Below are 18638 nucleotides of genomic sequence, written 5' to 3' on the forward strand. Positions count from 1 at the left end.
CAAGGTTGGGAAACTGAGGTCCAGAGAGGGAGAGCAAGATACTGGAAGCAGGAGCCAGGGAGGCAGGCTTAGAAGTTCTCATAGTGGTGCATGAAGTGGGCTCGGTCCTGCCTGTTGACCAGCTGACAGGCCTTCTCTACATTCTTGGTCATGCCAGGAGGGCCACAGCTAAACACCCCAATCTTGCGTACCTGTTAGGCAATTAGAAAGAGAAGGAGAGGCCTGGAGCCTTGTGATGCTCACTCTTTGAGGAAGAAACTTCTCCAGCTTAGCCAGAATGACCTGATTTCTACTCCAGGCCCTGAGGAGGAGGCTTGAGCTGTGGGGGAAGTCCTCCTCTAACACTTTACCCCATCCTGGGGTCCAGTGGAATTCTCTGTTCAGGATAGAGCTGCAGGGTGCTTCAGGGCCAAGACGACCAGAGTCCCAGGGAAGGAGGGGTCAGACCAACCTGTGGGTGGACCTCTTGCAGGGAGTTGAAGAAGGGCTCAAAGGGAGGGCGGCCAAAGTGGGTGACAGAGCGCAGGCCCGTGAACAGACTCCTGTTCAGCACCTTCTGGAAGTGTCGCTCACAGATGTACTGAGGAGGGAGGGATGGAGGAAGGTCATAGCCAGGCACACCAGGGTCAACTCTTAGCCCAAATGGTGGCTCATGTGGTCCGCCTGGCTGGCCCTAACCTTACCAACATGGTGGTCCTGAGATCAAACTTCTCAGCCAGCTGGGTGATGTAGATGTGCACAGACACCAGGTCCTGGCAGTCATTCTCCTCTACCTCCCTGATGATGTCAGCCAGCCACTCGAACTGCCGCTGGGTCCGTGTCACCCAGATGAAGTAGATCTGGGGGCACAAGCCAGAGCTCAGGACCAGCTCAGCTCAGGCTCCCTGCATCCCTGGGACCTTCACCTGAGAGGCTGGGAAGTCTCAGACTGCCCACATACAAGAAAGCTCTGATCCCAGCCAGGCTTCTGAGGATCTGCTGGGGACAGATCCTTCTGGCTGTCCCCCTACCTTCCCTCAGTTGGCAGCTGGAAAACTGGGTATGAACGCTTTTAGATTTGCACTTAAAAGCCAGGGCCTTTCCCTCATGCTCTTCTGCTGAGACTCTGGAATACAATTAGGATGCCTGTCCCCTATTTGAAGAATGGGGGAGGGACGCTCACCTTTTTACAGAACATTTGGTTGCCCAAGGCTGATTTAAAGATCAGGTCTTTGAGGATGGAGGCAAAGGGGGTGACCCCAATGCCCCCTCCTACTAGTACTGACACCTCAAACTTATGCCACTCCTGGTGTCCCTCTCCGAATGGTCCATCCAGGTACAGCTGTCAAGAGAAGAGGAAGATGAGATGAGCCAAGCCACTCTCCAGCTCTGAGGCCAGAAACAGATGGTGGAGGAAGCAGAAGAAGGATGGGGACAGAGCACCTAGTGTCTTCTGGGACACCCCAGCCCGCTCCCAACCCAACCTTCAAGTGTCTAGAGTACCTATTCTCAGGATAGGGAAGGCAAGGACCTTCCACTGATGGCAAAGGTCCCAAAGTGGGGCTTCCAGTGATGGGTACCTTTGGGTATCTGGCACAGCCTTGGCTTGTCAGGGGTGAGTAGATCTCCCTGAGGCGAGTAGTCCAGGGCCCCACAGCCCGAATGTGCAGGCTGAGTGTGTCCTCATGGGGCGCAGAGGTCAGCGTGAATGGGTGGTATTCATTGGTCCCCAGAGCCAGGCAAGCAATCCGCACCCACTGCCCTGACTTGTACTCAAAGTCCTGGGGCCGCTCAAACTGCAAATGGGTCACTCCTGGAGGTCATGGGCAAGAAAAGGCATAGATGATAAGGCCTGCTCCTAGTACCTGAGGACTGACAGGTATCTGTTCTCTACATGCTCCTAGGCCCAGGGAGTGTTACATGGTCACATGATCTGGGCAAATGGGTTCTTGTGTCTGAGAGTAGGAAGGTTCCCTTTTCTGTTTTCTGGTTAACGTAAGAGTTGGGCTTCTCTGCTCCCTTGTTCCAGCCCCTCTCTTCCTCTCACCGCCCTCTCCCTGCAAAGGCCCAGGCCCTGAATTCTAGCTGGTGGAGTGAAGGGACCTTAGGCTCTCCAGGGACCATCTCAGTGTTTATCATACCTCCTCCATTTGAGGGTAACCACTGTGATGAGTCCTGTCTGCATGCCTGCTACGTATCATTTATCTAATGTTTTTCTTTAAACTGACCTATTTTTCAATCCAAATTATCTTGACGAGAAACTTTATCACTAAGGTAAGGTGCTGAGTAGAAAGCCACGTGTTTTATTACCAGATCTTAGCTGGGTACTGTTTGTTGCCTGGCTACAGTTGAGTCTCAGGTCTGATAAATCTTTATTGAAAAAGGAAGCTAGCAAATACTGAAGCATATCAAAGGCATACCTACACCACTTCCAGACTTGGTCCTAAAATAATCTTGATTGAAATGAGATTAATTTTCTTGCAGTATGAGTCCTGAGGGTTAGACAACCCGGGACACCTAATATCATCATCCACCACCCTCCACGGTAATATGAATCCTCACTTAGGCTAACCCTGATCCTCAATAACAGGCTGGCAATCAGGGCCATTTGACTGTCTCTGAAGGTGCTGTTCTAAGAGGACATATGGTTCCCTGCCCTGTACTTCTGCACCCAGACCACACATGTGGCGGTTATTCTCATTCTTAAACCCCTCTGCTTCTCTTTCAGGCATTTTTTCCCATAGTCACTTCTCATTGTCTGCAAGACTCTTCTGGAGATAAGCACAGCCCTTTCTGAGGCTGCATTTCTATTAGGAAAGCTTCGGGAATCCCAAAGAGGGTATCAGAAGCCGTGATGGGGATCAGAAGGACTAGTGTGCTTCTCCTGTGTTGGGGAGCTGGAGTCAAGCCAGGGTGGTACCTGAAGGCAGCAGTTCCACCTTCACCACGCTGATCTCCACCTTCTTCCGGCTCAGGCTCACCAGCTTGTCTCCCCCATAGATAATTGCTGGGACCAGGAAGTAGATGTGGAAACTGGGCAGCTGGATCAGAGCGTAGCTGCCATGGATGATGAGCTGCAGACAGGGCCAGTTAGTATACCTCAAGCCTAGTCAGGTCCCCACCCTGCACCCCGCCTCTTGCCCGGTTACTTCCCTCCCAGGCACCAGGGAAGGTGGGACTGCAAATACTTGAGTCAGGATTTCAGATCTCAGGGTCTCAGTCTGAGATCTTGGATCTAATCTCCCAGCCCCCTCCTTTACTGTCACTCCCATGCTGAGTACTCTCCTCCATGCCTGTTGCTGCCCAGAGAAGTCCCTCACCAGGGCATAAAGCAGGACATAAAGGTGGTGGGTCAGCCAGAAGCCCCGGAAGCTGTGGTGGCGGAAGTGGTGAGAAGCGAAGACATACATGATGGCCAGGATCAGGAGCAGGAGGACCCCTGTCATACCTGAGAACAAGAAGACAGGTTCAGTGACTAGTCAGTATCTCAGCCTGGGCTGAAAATAGACACAGAATATTCCCCATTCTGCCCTCCTTCCTCGCTCATCCTTAGAATGGCCTGCCTGGAGAGGCTAGAGCTGGGGCTTGTGCAGCAGGTTAGAAAATGAACCAGTGGCCAGTAAAGACCCATGTGTATTTAAGGAAATGGAGGCAAAAGTAGAAGCCCTCAGACAGAATCCCCAGATCCCATATAGAGCCCCAGTCCCTACCTGGAACTGTCTCAAAGAACCACCAGTAGTACTTCTGAGGAAGCTTAGACCTGTGGGGCAAAGACACATTGAGCCTCTGAGATACACTGAGGCAGGAGGGGCTCCACCACTGTCATACACAGTCTAACTGTTCCTGCTGGCCCTGACTGCTGAGGTTACTAGGACTCCACCTAGATGACAATTAGTATACCTCAAGCAATTCTTCCAAGGAACATGGCACCCAGCCTCCCCCAGTTCTACCCTTTGCACGCTCAGCAAATTTTCCTCCCATGTTATCCTAAATTCTCTTACTGCAGTTGACTCTTGTTTCCTTGAGTGCTTGGTTCATTATTTTGTATCCATAAAGACAGAGATTTTTTTAGTTGCCAGTGGACTTTTTACTTTATTTCTTTATTTATATGTGGTGGTAAGGATCGAACCCAGGGCTTCACACATGCCAGGCAAGCACTCTACCACTGAGCCACAACCCCAGCCCCTAGATTTATGTTTTGTTCACCACTCTATCCCTAGGTTTACAGCTATACCAAGCACACAGTAAATTCTCAGTAAGTATGTGTAGAATGATTCCATGTATCTTAACATCCTTACTCTTTGGCACCTGGCTGGATACCCGGGACATGGTCCATAAATGTTTGCCCAATGTATAGATGGTAAGCGGAAATGGCAAGCTGTGTGTCAAATACATGCACAAAGAGTATCCAATCATCTTCTAAACATCTTTCCTGGCCAATCAAGTCAGCTTCCTTAAGGCAAGAAGATCACCTTTCAGTTTCCCTCAGTGGGATAACTTTGCACCTTCACTCAGTGAGAAGCTGAGGGTCTTTGGCTATCTCTTTTCTATTACACCTTCCAGCCCACCCAGGAGACCCAGGGAGCACCTTCCCCAGAACTGACCCATCATTCACAAAGACGTTGGGGAATACACAGGCCATCAGGCTGAGAGGGCTGATTGAGAAGATGTAGATATTGACTGCGTGGCCAGCACTGTGCAAAACTGAAAAAGACAATATCGGAGAGAGATGCCAGCCAGGGCTGACTCTACCTCTAGTCCAGGGTGGGAGAGACAGCACCATAGGATAGAGGGAGGTATAAAGAGCTCCAGCCTTCTCACTGTTTCCCCCAAAACTAGACCTATGGGGCTGAAGTAAAGGGGAGAAGGCCAGGAGCCACATACTGGCCAGGATAACAGCACCCATGGCAATCCAACGATGGAAGTCCACAGCAGCATCAAAGGGCACGTAGCGATTGAGGAAGGTCTCTCGCAGGAAGGTGATGAGGTTGCGACACATAGTTAGCAGGATGTAGGAATACATGAAGGAGATGCTGGCTGCTGTTCCTCGTGACAGGATGATGCCCACATAGGTGGTCTCTTCAATGTCCGTGGGTGGTGAGGCAAAGGCATAGTCTGGGGCCAGAGATGGGTAGATCAGCATGGCCCAAGATGCATGGTCATGAGCCTGAGTCAGAACACCTGGCCTCTTCCATCCAGGCACTGAGGACCCGGAAGAGCAACCAGAGGGCTCTCCATTCCTCCCTGAGGGGCAGGGCCTGCTCCCTGCCCACTGCCCACAGCCTGAAGCTCTTACAGTAGGCACGCTCTGCAAACAGGCCCACACAGATGGCTGAGAAGACTGCGATGCACACAATATGGCGCCGATAGTTCTCCACAAAGCGCTTGAACTGCTGCAGCTTCTGGGCCAGGAAGCCTCGTGGCATCTTCTCCTGTAGTGCCTCTGTATACAGCCGGGGAGAGGACCCTACCACCCTGTACCGGTGGGAGGCAGGGTGCTGGTGAGAGAGGAGTACCCTGGCCTTCCCTCAGTGTCTATGAGAACCAAGGTCAGGATGGACAAAGGAAGAAAGGCAGCCTCCCACTCCCCTAACTCTACTTCCATCTTCACTTGCTCTCTCCATCCCCTCTTCTGTTTCTCTGTAACTCTACCTCTTCTTCCTTCTCCTCTTTCTTTTGTCCTTCCCCTGTCCTGCTCCCTATACAGGCCCACCACTGTGCCCAAGGAATCAGGAGTCAGGTGACCCCTTACTACCATCTTGGTGTTGCTTCTGAGCCAGGGCCCTTGCCTGAAGAACGGGTATAGAGATTGACACTCTAGCCCCAGTCATCTAGTGGGATAAGTGGAATGAGCCTCAGAATGATCCCTGTTAGTCAAGGAGGTGTGGGCAGGACCCAGAGGCCCTGAGACTTCTCTTCATGTCTCTTTGGCCCCAGAGATCCAGAAAACACTCACTTTTTGCCAAACCTCTTCTTTATCCCAGAGCCTCCCAACTCTGGAGCTTCTGAAGCAGGGAGTCCTGGTTCCTGGGAGCAGGAGCTGAAAAAAGAAAATGGCGCCTGTGTCTTAATACCCAGGAGAAGAAACTGTGGGTTCAAAGCTTGGGGCAGAGGCAAACCAGGGAGCGAGGGGAGAATGACTATAGTCTTCTCATCTGTTCTGTAGGATGACTCCAGCCTGGAATGGCAGGAAGAGAGACAAAGTCCTGAGCAGTATGGGGTGTGGGAGGAAGCTGTAATTTGGGCTGAAACTGACCATGGTGATAAGAACTACTTTCAGAGGGCAAATATCTGACCAGCCCTACTTCCTTCATTCTCTGCAGGAGACCTAGTTAAGGAGACCTCCCTGTTCCTTATTCCTGTTTACCATTTCCTAGGATTCCGAGTGATGAATGAGACTCGACAGTTGATGTTTTGTTTAAAGATATCTCCAACACCTGGAAAGGAGAACAGAGGCTGAACTGGGTTTCTCATGAGGGCAGTGGGGTGATGGAGGGTGGAAAACTGACCTCTCCTCCCATCCCTCTGCTAAGGCTACCAAGGCACTTGCTGGTGACTTAGTCATATCTGACCCTGCTCTGCTCTCTTTCCACATAAAGCACCCGCAGTACATTGGGAAGACAATGTGGCAACTTTGTGCTATCAGAAAAAGAGGGAGCCTCTGGGGGGATGCAATCCTGCATGTCCTTTGTGTAAAAAAAAAAAAAAAAAATAGTGCTTCCTTCACTGGCCAGATACACCCCAGGTCAATGCCTGTGGCTTTAGCAGTGTGTTGCTGGATTTCAGTTGCCCCTTGGCCTCAGTAGGCATCTCCGTGCAGTATACAACTTGTATATCCATATATGATGCCCTGAATACGAGTGCCTGGCTCAGAAGGCACCAAGGACTCAGAAGAATAAGACCTAGGTACTGTCCACCATGAGTTCTTATTTTGAAGACTGCCATTTCCCAACTCCAACAATTCCTTACACACTCACATACCTCCACCTCCACCTTTGACACAGAGCTGTGTGAAGCGAAGCTCATTGTCATGGTCCCGAAGCATGAAGTGAAAGTCTTCCCATGTTAGCTCCTCCTTGTCCTGAAAGCCAGACTCTCGAAACATGGACTCCACCACCTCAGCCAGCTGTGCCTTGGACAGGCAGTTGTTGGAGATCTCAATGAAGGACCTGTGGAGGACCAGAGACAGAGGTCAGTCCAGTGAGGTCAGACTTGGACAGGTGCAGGGTGAGGCAGCTCAAGATTACCTAAGGTGTACTACAAATGACCTGGGAAATGGCCCTGAGAAGATGCTCATCTGGCCTGAAGTTGACACTAATGTGGTTAGGGTGTTCAAAATACAGAACAGAATTGAAAGTGACCTTGACTAGTAAGAAAAAGCAGCCTTTGAACCAGAGGGCATCTACCACTGGGAACGAATATCCACTTAGTGCATGGACATATCCATTGTGTGCCACAGCCCTGTCTCATGATGGGCTTTCTGCCACTTCCCATAGCTACCCCTGGGCTCCCACTTTGACATTCCAGTGAAGGCACCAGACAGTAGGGTGGGGAGATGTAGCTGTGATGGCTACTACTTCCTAGGGCAACACTCTAGGGCACAGGCAGGTGTGTCTTCACACCTAATCTGACAGCACCCAAGTGGTAGCTACAGTGGCCAAACTCTTTCCTTAGGTTGTGCTTTGGGACAAAAACCAACCAGGTGAGAATGTGCAAATCCACAAGAAAAAGACCTGGGCCACATGGCAAGAACTGCCATCACATTAAAAAGCATCATCTCACTGAGGCTCAGCAAGAACCATACTGAGTTACAGGGCAAGAAAGTGGGAACTCAGCCCTCGGTGATCAGGGCCTTCTCCTGCATTCCTAGGAGCTGTGTGAAGCACCGAGGGCTGGGCTGGCAATGACACACAAGGGAGGTACAGACTGAAATTAGCTTTGAGAAGCCTACATCTAGTTGGGGTATCTGGAATTTGGCAGATAAGGGGCATGCTTAAAGAAAGAAAAGAGTGAAAGAGAATAGAATTGTTACAAGATCTGCCAGGCACAGTGGCACATGCCTGTAATCCCAGAAGCTGAGACAGGAGGATTGTGAGTTCAAAGCCAGCCTCAGTAATGGCAAGGCACTAACAACTCAGTGAGACCCTGTCTCTAAAGAAAATAAAATACAAACTAGGGCTGACAATGTGGCTTAGTGGTCGAGTGCCCCTGTGTTCAATCCCCAGAAACCACCCCCCTGCGAAAACAAAACAAAACAAAAATTATTATAAGAATCTAGGCTGCTGTATTTCTGCTATTTATTCATTTGCTCATTTCACTTTGTCTTATTTAGTTAACCATGTGTGGAATGCTTGCTATGTGTCAATCTCTGTGTGGAGGAAGCCTATTCAACAAGGAACACAGAGAGATGAGTCTCACCCTATGGCAAGGTATTATCTTCAGAAATGAGAAGTCAATGATACTCAAAGCTGGTCTTTATCAACACACCAAAACCAGAAATGGCTTAAGAAACAGAAAGAAAGAAGGGTTCGAATATAGAGGAACTTTCCATGTTTCTTTTCCTATTGTGATGATTGATATTAGAAGAGTGATCAAGGTCATCCATGCATTATTTCTTTTTGTAAAGCAGTTTTGGGTATGTGGTAAAAGAGTTTACAGAGACCCAAAGGCATCTAAAGGGATTAAATAGGCTTCTGTTGTTGTTCATATTGGTATTAGTTGTTTTGTTTTGTTTTTTTGGCTTGTTTATTTGCATGTCTTTTAAAAGTAGGGAGACTTTCCTGGCTGCTATTGACAGTGCGGTATAGACCCTGCTTGAGGCAAATAAACCTTTGAAGCCAGGTGTTCTAAGAATCTAGCATGCAGTGTCCAGGTCACCTTTCAACATAGATGGCCAACTAGCTGCCTCTCCTGCCCTCCTCTGACCTGATCTGTTTTTCTGTTTAAAATGTCCAGGACCTCTCAGGATTGGAAGGGCCCACTTCGTACCGCATCATGATGAAGAATTCATCCTTGGAGAGGAAGCCATTCCCATCCAGATCATACATGGTGAACATCAGGCGGGATTTATCTTCCGGGGAGCCTGGGGGAGATAGGGAGATGCAGACCACCTCCCCAGGTAGAGACCTTCCATAACTCAGATGGCCTGCTGTCCCTGGCCTCCTACCTTTCATGAAGACCACCAAGATGTCCAGGAACTCCCGGAAGGACAGGTAGCCATTGCCATCCTTGTCAGCCAGAGAGAACATGGACTCCACAAACATGTCCTGGGGCTTGAGGCCCAGGGACTCGGCAAACTCAGCCCTGCTCAGCTCACAGGTCAGGGCCTGCCGCACCTTCTGGGATGAGTCCAGGGGAAGGGTCCCTGCATCTGCCTGGTTGATGTCCAGCACCTGCACTTGGGCAGCAGCAGAGGGAGGGAGAGAAGGGCCTAAGGCCTGAGCTGGAAGCAGTTCAGTGACTGTTCACATTTCCCCAGGGTACATTTCAGAAAGGCTGAGCTTAGATGCTTAGATATATTGACTTGAGCCTCTGCTCTCCTATGGGGGTGGGGGGGTGGGGACTGAATCTCTAGCATCCTGCCCACTTCTCCCTGGAATCAAGCACCATATGATGGGGGTGGTGATGATAGAAGGAAAGTGGAGAGCAGGGGTGAGTGGCAAAGTTGGGAAATGGAAACTGAAAGAGCCTATGCTGGGGACATAAGTTAATCACAGAAAGGGTGAACAGGCAGGAAGAGACTGGGGCTATGCTTTCATGCCAGTTCAGATAGGGCTGCCATGTACCTATGATTTTGTCTCTGCCCATGTGCAAAGAATTTAAAAGTTACATGTAACTTCCATTTTTTTAAATGCCTATGACATACCAAGCACGTCAACTAAGCACTACATATAGAAGTGTTTTCCAAACTTGAGCTAGCCCAGGATCAGGAGACCTTATTAAAACACAGACTGCTGGGTCCCACCCCCAGAGTGCTTCCTTCAGTTTCTTTGGAGAGGGGCCTGAGAATTTTCATTTCTAACAAGTTCCCAGGTGAGGTTGATGCTGCTGGTCCAGGGGCCAACCTCTGAGGGTGTGCCATGTAAACTATTTCACTGGATCCTCACAACACCACCAGAGTGGGATGGATACAATTTTAATCACTCTTTTTTTTAATTTTAATTTTAATTTTTTTATTTTTTAGTTTTCGGTGGGCACAACATCTTTGTTTGTATGTGGTGCTGAGGATTGAACCCAGGCCGCACGCGTGCCAGGCGAGCGCGCTACCGCTTGAGTCACATCCCCAGCCCTTTAATCTCTCTTTCAGAGGTGAAGAAGTGGAGATACATATCTAAAATAATGTAACTTGTCTATGATCATGTAGCTTGTAAGCAGCTTAGCTGAGATCCAAACAAGGATGTCTGTCTCCAGCCCAAAGAGTAGAAGCTAGTCCACTCAAGTGGGGTCCTATCCAGCCTAGGTTGGCCCCATCCCCTGGTCTGGGCCCATCTCCAAAGGCACAAGGTATGGCACCTGAGCAAAAAGGTGTCTGAAGAAGATCTCCAGGATACGCCCACGCTGCTGCTTGGTCACAGCCTTCCTGAACAGCTCACTCTCTCCCATCTCAGCCACGTGGAGGTCCAGAGCCCAGAACATACAGAGGCCCTGCAGTTGCTGCACAAAGACACCCCGCTCCTCTTCACTGGTAAACAGTAGCACCTGGGTGAAAGAAAGACCCTGCCACACTTGGGAGTTCAAGCTTCCTGTCCAGCCTCTCCTTGAAGGAAACTGGGTTGAAGGAAGGAGAGAAAAGCTCTTCCCGGTCTATCTGGCTGAACCAAGTGAATGGCCTAAGGGGTCAAGTTGAGTCTGGGGCCTCTGAAAGGAGTCCCTGTTCCCAGCATAGCCCTTTACAGGTGATCTCTGAAGTTGAAGATGAGGTGGCCTGAGAGGACTTGCTTATGAGAGGAGAGATGTGTAAAAGCAGCCTAGGTCAGGGAGGCAGGACAAGCTGTACCAGGTCATACTCCTTGGGGATCTTGAGCAGCAGAGTGCGGCACCCACGGTTGCTGGACAGGATGAGGTTGACCTGCTGCAAGGGCTGCAGCTGGATGGTGCGGAGCACAGTGAGACGTCTGTCAAGGACCTGTAGGCACCTGTCTGGAAGCAGCTGGATGGTGATGGGACAGCTCTTCTCCTTGGGGCCTGGCCACTCCATTGCTAGGGAAGGGATGATTTGGCAGTAATTAAGCAGACATCCTTAGGCCTATACTGCTCTACAAATCTGAGCAGATACCCTAAAGCCTGGTTTTTGCCCCATTTTGTAACATGGTTCTTTGTCTCAGGCCTCTCATCCTCCCATCTTCCTTTATTTCCCTCAGCCTCATCTCACCTGTCACTCCATCTTTGACTGCTTCCATCTCCACACTCTCTTTGCCTTTCTTTTGTAGTTTCTTGCGCTCTTGGTTCCGCAAATGAGCCACCATCCCAGAGATAACCAAACTCACTGACGGGAATCAGAAGGGGTCAATGGGGAGGAGAACCCTTCAACCACAGCTTCAGTGGGTAAAGAGGCTGCTGCCCCTACTTTCCCAAGAGCCCTTGAGCCTGGCCTCAAACTGTGCCCAGGAGCTAGCCCTGTAGGCCAACAGGTAATGAGGGGATGGGCCAGTCTGTGGGGAAGAGGGGGCCAGACGAAGAGAAATAGGGAGGGGGCAAAAAGCTCACCTAATGGAAAGCAGCAGAGAGCCACAATGATGAGACCATAACCAGGACCACTGCCCTTGAAGTAGTCAAGCACGGTAAGGGGTGCACAGCGGGGCAGGCCCTTGGTTGTGAGCTGCTGGGGCTGCGGGCAAGGTGAGTCTGGGGAAGAGGGCATGAAGATCTCAAAGTCCAAGGGTCATACTCCTTGGGCAGGTCTCCTTCTCCTCTTGGAAAGGACCCAGGTGTCCTCCACCCTCCCCAGGCCCACTTCTTTAAAACTTGTTTCCTCTGAAAGATCCCTTCCACGTCCCATTTCTCTGCATCCATATAGTTTGACTGCAGGGTGCAGTCCTCCTAGCAGTCCTGTCTACTCTGTGGGGTCCAGCCTAATATAGACCTCTCAGTCCAACCCTGGACTGCACCGAGTGATTCTCCCCCACAATCTGGATCCTTCTCTGGCTACTTTCACTTGTGTTCTCCAGGGCCACTGACCATTATGCCAGACAAAGACATTGGGCTGTAGGACACCGGGGTCCACGTTGGTGACGGCTACCAGCACATCCCTCAGGGTGGTGTTTCTGATGTCTGCAATCTCTTCCTTGGTGAACAACCTGAGTTGGGGAAAGATGGAGTTGGGTGGGAAGGGAATGCAGGCCTCCAGCAACCCAGGCTCAAGGACCCAGAAAAGAAAAGAAACCTGAAGGGAATGGGAATGGTGTGGTAGGCCAACTGGGAATCAAGGGCCTATGGGGGCATTCTAAGGCCAGGCCAACATGGAGTATGAGGTGGGCCCCAGGCAGGCCTTACCCATTCCTAGTGTTCTCAAACCAATAGCGGTCGCCATCTCGTAGCCGCACGAACTGGCTGAGAACGATGTTACTGAACAGAGGTCCAGGGTCCCCATAACTCTCTAGGAGCCCACCCAGGAGTAGCTCTAGCCGAGACAGGTCCTGGTTGTATAGGGCAGCTGTGGCTTGCAGCACCTGGAAATAACGTGTGTGTATGTATGTGTGTGTGTGCTATATTGGAAAGGGTAACCACTCTTGCCCCATCCCTCAGACACAGAACCCCAGAAGCTGCCTGCTACTCAGGCCTGGAAAGAGGTTCCTGTTCCTAGGCAGCCCCCATCAGGTGGTCACAGTCTGGTGGGAGGACCAATGTGTCCCTAGCCATGGTAAGACCCTTGTCAGGAACTTGAGGACCACACCATTACTATTCAGACTGCCTGGCCACTATAATTAGCAATTTCATGGCCACCAACCTAATGAGGTAGGACCCTGAAGGAAAAGGACAATAGTACCCCATGGAGAGGCCATTCTTCCCCAGTGGTACAGGGTAGTAGCAAGGACCATATTCTGGAGTCAAATGGCTGAATTTAAATCATGCCTCTAGAACTCACCATTATAATGGGAACATTGATAGTATTGACATTAAAATATTCTTATGTGGATTAAATGAATAACTTATATAAAGAATTTGGAACAGTATTGCCACAGGAAAGCTTTAGCTGCTATTATTATTATTACTACTCCTGACCTTAGGGTCCACATTGGGATTGAGGTCACTCCAATTCTTTGGGGCCTCCAATCCCAAGGCCAACAGGGCCTGGGTATAGCTGGGTAGCCCCATGTCTCGGCCACGTTGGATGCTGCTGGCCACATAATCCGTGCGGGAGAATTTGCCAGGGCCAGGCCAATAATCTGAGGAGAAACAAGACCACACACTCAGTTCTCCCAGTCCTTCTTTTCCCTGCAGCCTACATCTGGCTGTTGAACCCTCTCCCCAACCCCAGGCTCCAGCAGTCTCCTATATGAAGTCTGTGTTCATACTAATCTTGACTTGACGTGGGGCCAATGTTACCATGTGTAATCAAGGCAGTTTTTCTGATAAAAGCCTTCCTCTAAGACTCAAGATGGTTCTAGACACGAAGTGGAAAATTCCCTGCCCTATTCCTCCCTAACTTCAAGACACTGGATTAAAACTGTTAGAGACCTAATTAAACACCAAAAGATTGTGGTACTATCCCTGCCCCCATACTCAGATATAATTAATTTAAAATAAAAGCAACCCAAAACTAAGAAAAATGCTCAATGTTTGATTTCTTCTAATGACTATTTGAAGTCTGCATGTGTATCTGTTTCTGCCCTATGGCTACTGTAGGTCTACCTGTTGATCCCTAGTCTCTCTGGCCTCTAGCCCCCATCCCTTCTGGATCTGAGCTTACCCCTCAGGTCTTCAATTACTATCCTGTCCTCCAGTTCTGAAATCTGGGACGCCATCCCCAGCAGCAGCTGATTCACCTCCTGGACGCTATTCAGATTGGGGTTCTAGAAGTAAATAATACACTCAAGATAGACTACAGAGCCCCTTCCCAAAGCCTTCACCCTGGACCACTGCAGCACTCTAAAGGCCCTTGGTCAGTTGCAATCAGAGTGTCTGTCTGTCTGTCTCTCTCTCCCACTCTCTCCCTTCCTCCCTCTTTGAGATAGGGTCTTAATATGTTGTCCAGGATGGCCTTGAACTCCTGGACTCAAGGTGATCCTCCTGCCTCAGCCTCCAAGTAGCTGGGATTACAGGTATATGCCACTGTGCTCAGTACTCCCAGATTCTCTTGAGCAATTATCCCAAAATAATTTTTCTCTGCCCTTCATCATCCACCAACCTGAAGCAGCAACACCTGAAAACTGAAATTGTTTTTTCTAAACGTGTGAAGACTGTCTACCACCCACCATACCCTCCCTAACCCCAAGCTGACCTCACGAGTCCAATAGCTGTTGCAGACCCTGAGAGCTGGAGAACTGCCAAAACCATTGTTCACCACCTTCCGGAAATGACAACTGGAATTTCTGAAATGGGGAATCAAGAGCAAGTTAAGGAAATTCAGGTCAGAAGCTAAGATGGGTTTGAATCAGGTGAGTGGACTCAGTGGGTGTTGGCTAGTATTGAAGGATGACCCATTAACTTCATTGAGCATAGCAAGGATTTGGCAATGACTGAAGACACAATGAGCTCTGTCTGCCCAGGGCGGGGAGGAAGGAGGGTGACCCAACTGCTGGACAAATCCTCCACTCAGCAGCCTAAATTCTGTCATTAGGAAAGCTGGGGAGATTTCCCTAAGACCAAACCTCCCACCACAGGGTCCTGTGTTAGGCCCCCAAATTCTGCTTCTCTTTCTCAGTGAAAAGTGGAGATGTGTGAAAGGTCCCAGGCCCAGAAGGCCGCTCATTTAGCACCTCTTGCCAGGGAACTGTGCTGCTCCTAATGCCAATGCTCCCTCACCTCATGTAGACACCAGGGGGCACCATGGTGGAGAAGAACTGCTCAGAGGCCACAATGAACTCGGGGGAGATGCTGGGGTCCGTAAAAGGACGGTATCCTGAAGGAAACCGGTCACAAAGGAGATAGGACCCTTACCCCCTCATCCTCCAATCACATGCCTGTACCTACTTTCTTTTCCCCACGAATCTTCAGCCCAGGTATTTCCCCAATTCCTTCACCTGCATACTCCGGGGGCGTTTGCTGCAGGAAACTGGGCAGCCACTCATACAGAGCGATGTTCTGAGGGTCAGAGAGAGGAGAGGAGAGAGGAGAGGTGCATTTTGGATCTGGTGGGGCCACCAGAGAGCTGAGCCCAAGGAAAACAGGTGCAGAGCTGAAGACTCAGCAGAGGCAGTCCCTGGAGAGGCAATGCAAACAGGAGAAGTACCTGGCCTGTGCCCCACAAGGAACAAGAAATGGGGGTGGGAGAGTCGGTAAAAATAATCACAAGCAAAATCTCTCCTGTAAGTAGCACCGGGCCTCCTTATCATTGATAGGGGCTTTTACTAGACATTAGCTCCCTAGGAAGAGGAGCCTCCAGGAAAGCAGCATTTCTGGGTGAGGGTGGTCGCAGGATGAAAAACTGTGCCAGGAAGCAGAATCTCCAGTGGACTTTCACGTGGGGGGGGGGCACCAGAATGAGCGGTCCTGCTGACCTGGTAGGTGGCGATGACCTTCTTGCGTGCGTGCTGGAACAGCTCCTCGTCCCCCCAGTGTGGGTGCTCCTGGGCCAGCCTCTGCGCGCACAAATTGTGGTAGCGAAACCAGAGCAGGCCCAGCGCCTGCAGGAAGGGCTCCCGGTTTCCTCGCTGGGCTCCAAAGGCTGCATAGACATGGGGGTGCACACCAGGAGACAGGGCGCTAAGTGACCTCAGGGAGCCGAAACTCACAAACCCCGGCCCGCCCTGGCTCCCACCAACCGCGGGCGCCCTGACAGCTCCACCTAGCACCCTTGCTCGGCCCCCGCAACCTCACCGTACAATCCCTGGGATCCGCGCTGCCCCGTAGCGGGGTCGGGCGCCGTCCACATGAGCAGCGGGTCCTGCGAGTCCCGGGGGAAGGCGGGGTCGGGCCCTGACGCCAGTTGTCCTCCAGAGAAGCTCCTCAGAGCATCGCTCCAGGAATGAGAGGAGCCATAGATGGCGCTGCCGTCCAGCCAGCCGGTCACCTGGTTGGTCTGCGGGGGCACAGGGTGGGCGAGCAAGAATCAGGGAGCAGAGATGGGCAAGGAAAGACCTGAGGGTGACGGAATGGGAGCCTTCCTCTGCCCTAGATCCAGCCCTTCAGCTGGCAGCCTGGCTGGCCTCACCAGGTCCCGGGGATTGCTGGGGCTACGCCCGGTCTCCGGGTCCCAGCGGCTCCTCTGGAAGGGTAGCACCACGTTCCCCCGCTGGTCTGGGTCGAACACGGGGTCTCCGGGCGGAATGTGGATATTGAGGAATTCAGCGGGACAGCCGGGCATTTCCACACTCACCAGGTCTGACAGCACGTGGTAACCTGGGAGCGTGGGGCCATACAAGTGAGTTACTGTACTCTCCCGCCCTACCCACGACCAGGGAGTCCCCCCAAGGGTTCTCAGGAGCTAAAAGAACTAAGTCACAAGTCGGAAAGCAAGCTCTGCTGTCAGTTTTGAGGCTTAGCCCTAGGTAGCCTCAATTTTCTAATATGTCAACTGAAAATACAGTATTCTATCCCAATGTTTTTGCGTGAACCAAATGATATGATTAATATAAGTGATTTCCCAAGTCAGTTCCCACCCTCTAAGTGGCAAAGTAGTTATCATCACCTGGGGAGGAAAGCGGTATAGAAGGACTCAGTTCTTAGAGCTATAGTGGGGTCCAGTGGTGCTAATGTGTTTAGGGTCTCCTGATCCCAGCAGTGCATAAGGATTAAAAGAAGGATCAGGGAAACAAGTATCCCTGCATTGTCACCCCCAAATACTTCCAAGATGAAGGCAGACTCAAATGCTGCGGGTAGGGTAAGGTGGGAGAAAAGTAGGAATCTCAGGTCTCCTTCCGACTTGTACTGGGGACCTTCTCCCCAGGCAGAGTTCCTGGTTAACCCCAGCGGGGTTTTGTTATTGTTTGCACTCACCAAAGAATACCCCCAGCACTGTGCGGTTGCGGAGCGATGCCAGGCCAGCTCTGCCCTGTGTTGCTGCGTTGCTTAGCCTGCGCGGGTTGGGCAACAGCGGCTCCTCCAGAGCCTGATACACCCCGTCAGCGTAATTGGCTGGTACTAGACGCTGCAGCCTAGACCCTGCAAAACGCAGGGAACCGGGCTCTGTCAAAACACTCAGACCCCCTTCTACTCCAACCATTTTTTTCTTTTCTTTTCTTTTCTTTCCTTCTTTCTCTCTCTCTCTCTCTCTCTCTCTCTCTCTCTCTCTCTCTCTCTCTCTCTCTTTCTCTTTTCTGCCTTTCGTCTCCCTCAAACTTCCACCTGTACTGATAGGATCCCAGCAGTGCATAAGTGTGGCGCCTGTCCCGCTTCCAACACTGCCCTGCTTTTTCTCACAGGGGCTGCTGCACCCCTGCGCTCCACCCACCTGGGCCCCAGGACTTACCAGCAGCACCACGCTGGTGGTGCCTCAGATTGTTGAACCAACCATCAAAGCGCTGCACTTCCCAGGGCAGTGAGGGTGCGTCCTGGCAGCCTGTGGGCACAGAGAGCATTCTCAGCACTAGCTTTCCAGTGACCTCTCCAGGACCCCACTGGCTTAGCCACGTCGCCAAGCTCCCCAACGGAATTCAAGGGGCGATACTTGCGATGTCCTGGGTATCCCATCCAGCTGGCCTGGACAGAGATCTGACTCCATCTTCCAGCTACTGGAAGCCGCTTTGCCTGCACTTCTTCCTTCTCACACCCCACTGGGTAACACCTCGAAGCTAGAGAAACCCGATACTTACTGGCTGGATCCAGGAGTCCCGTCAGCAGAGCTCCCAGGAGCACTAGTGCCTCTGGACTTGCTCGGAGCATACTGACCTTGCAGTCTGGGAATGGGAAGTGGTATGTGAGGGACATTCACTCTCCTACAGCAGATACTGTAGAAGTTCCAGCAGTTTCCACTTCTGGAGCAAAACTTCTAGAAGCATCAAGGAGGACCCTCATTCTTTACAGAATAACTTGCAACTATGAAGGCACTGAAGCTGTTCTTCACTTTTCACCCCATCGAAGAGCTAACCTCGACCTCGGAAACCATCCAGGTGTGAGTCCTCTGGGACATGTTAGTTACAGGCAGAACAACCCAACCTTCCAGAGCCCTAATTCAAAGACTGGAATCCCCTACCCCCAATCTCCCCGTACTGCTTCTCCAGAGGTGATAGGGAAGGTAAAGAGGCTAATGAGCTGGGAGCCCAGGAACAACAGCCCACCCACTCCCTCCGCAATGAAGGATGAGAGCTAGAGGGGGTCCAACCTCTTAGTTTAGGGCCCCCGTCGGGTGCAGACGTTTTATTTCTTCTTGGAATCTGTAGTTCTCTACTCTGTTTCCTGTCTTCAGTCCGTTACTCCAGCGCTCCGGATCTTCAGCCTTCCCCGCGGCACACTCTTCACCCTTCTTCAGAGTCCTCAGTCTCGCCTCTGCATGGGTGTCAGCTCCGGCCAGAACCGCAAAAGGTGTGAGTATCTAGACCTGGGGCTCGCCCTCCAGTTGT

The 18638-nt window shown here is 51.2% G+C and overlaps 1 protein-coding gene across 1 annotated transcript; it reads right to left on the reverse strand.

Moving 5' to 3' along the window:
• Window positions 1-68: 68 nt before the first annotated feature.
• Window positions 69-17961, reverse strand: Duox2 (dual oxidase 2). Its single transcript, XM_076848531.1, has 33 exons — window positions 17892-17961; window positions 17549-17638; window positions 17077-17241; window positions 16292-16479; window positions 15958-16159; window positions 15639-15805; window positions 15162-15222; window positions 14944-15040; window positions 14420-14510; window positions 13889-13991; window positions 13201-13364; window positions 12472-12647; window positions 12157-12275; window positions 11686-11823; window positions 11351-11464; window positions 10976-11178; window positions 10492-10677; window positions 9146-9371; window positions 8968-9061; window positions 6961-7148; window positions 6347-6416; window positions 5936-6019; window positions 5276-5454; window positions 4864-5094; window positions 4584-4683; window positions 3690-3739; window positions 3300-3427; window positions 2900-3053; window positions 1560-1792; window positions 1163-1321; window positions 684-839; window positions 452-580; window positions 69-191 (listed from the first exon to the last, which is right to left on the reverse strand). Exons 1-33 carry the CDS (start codon window positions 17959-17961, stop codon window positions 69-71), a joined length of 4638 nt encoding a protein of 1545 aa, XP_076704646.1.
• Between the last annotated feature and the right edge of the window lie 677 nt (window positions 17962-18638).

The sequence above is a fragment of the Callospermophilus lateralis genome, chromosome 3 (assembly GCF_048772815.1).
Source record: "Callospermophilus lateralis isolate mCalLat2 chromosome 3, mCalLat2.hap1, whole genome shotgun sequence".
Taxonomy (NCBI): Eukaryota; Metazoa; Chordata; class Mammalia; order Rodentia; family Sciuridae; genus Callospermophilus; species Callospermophilus lateralis.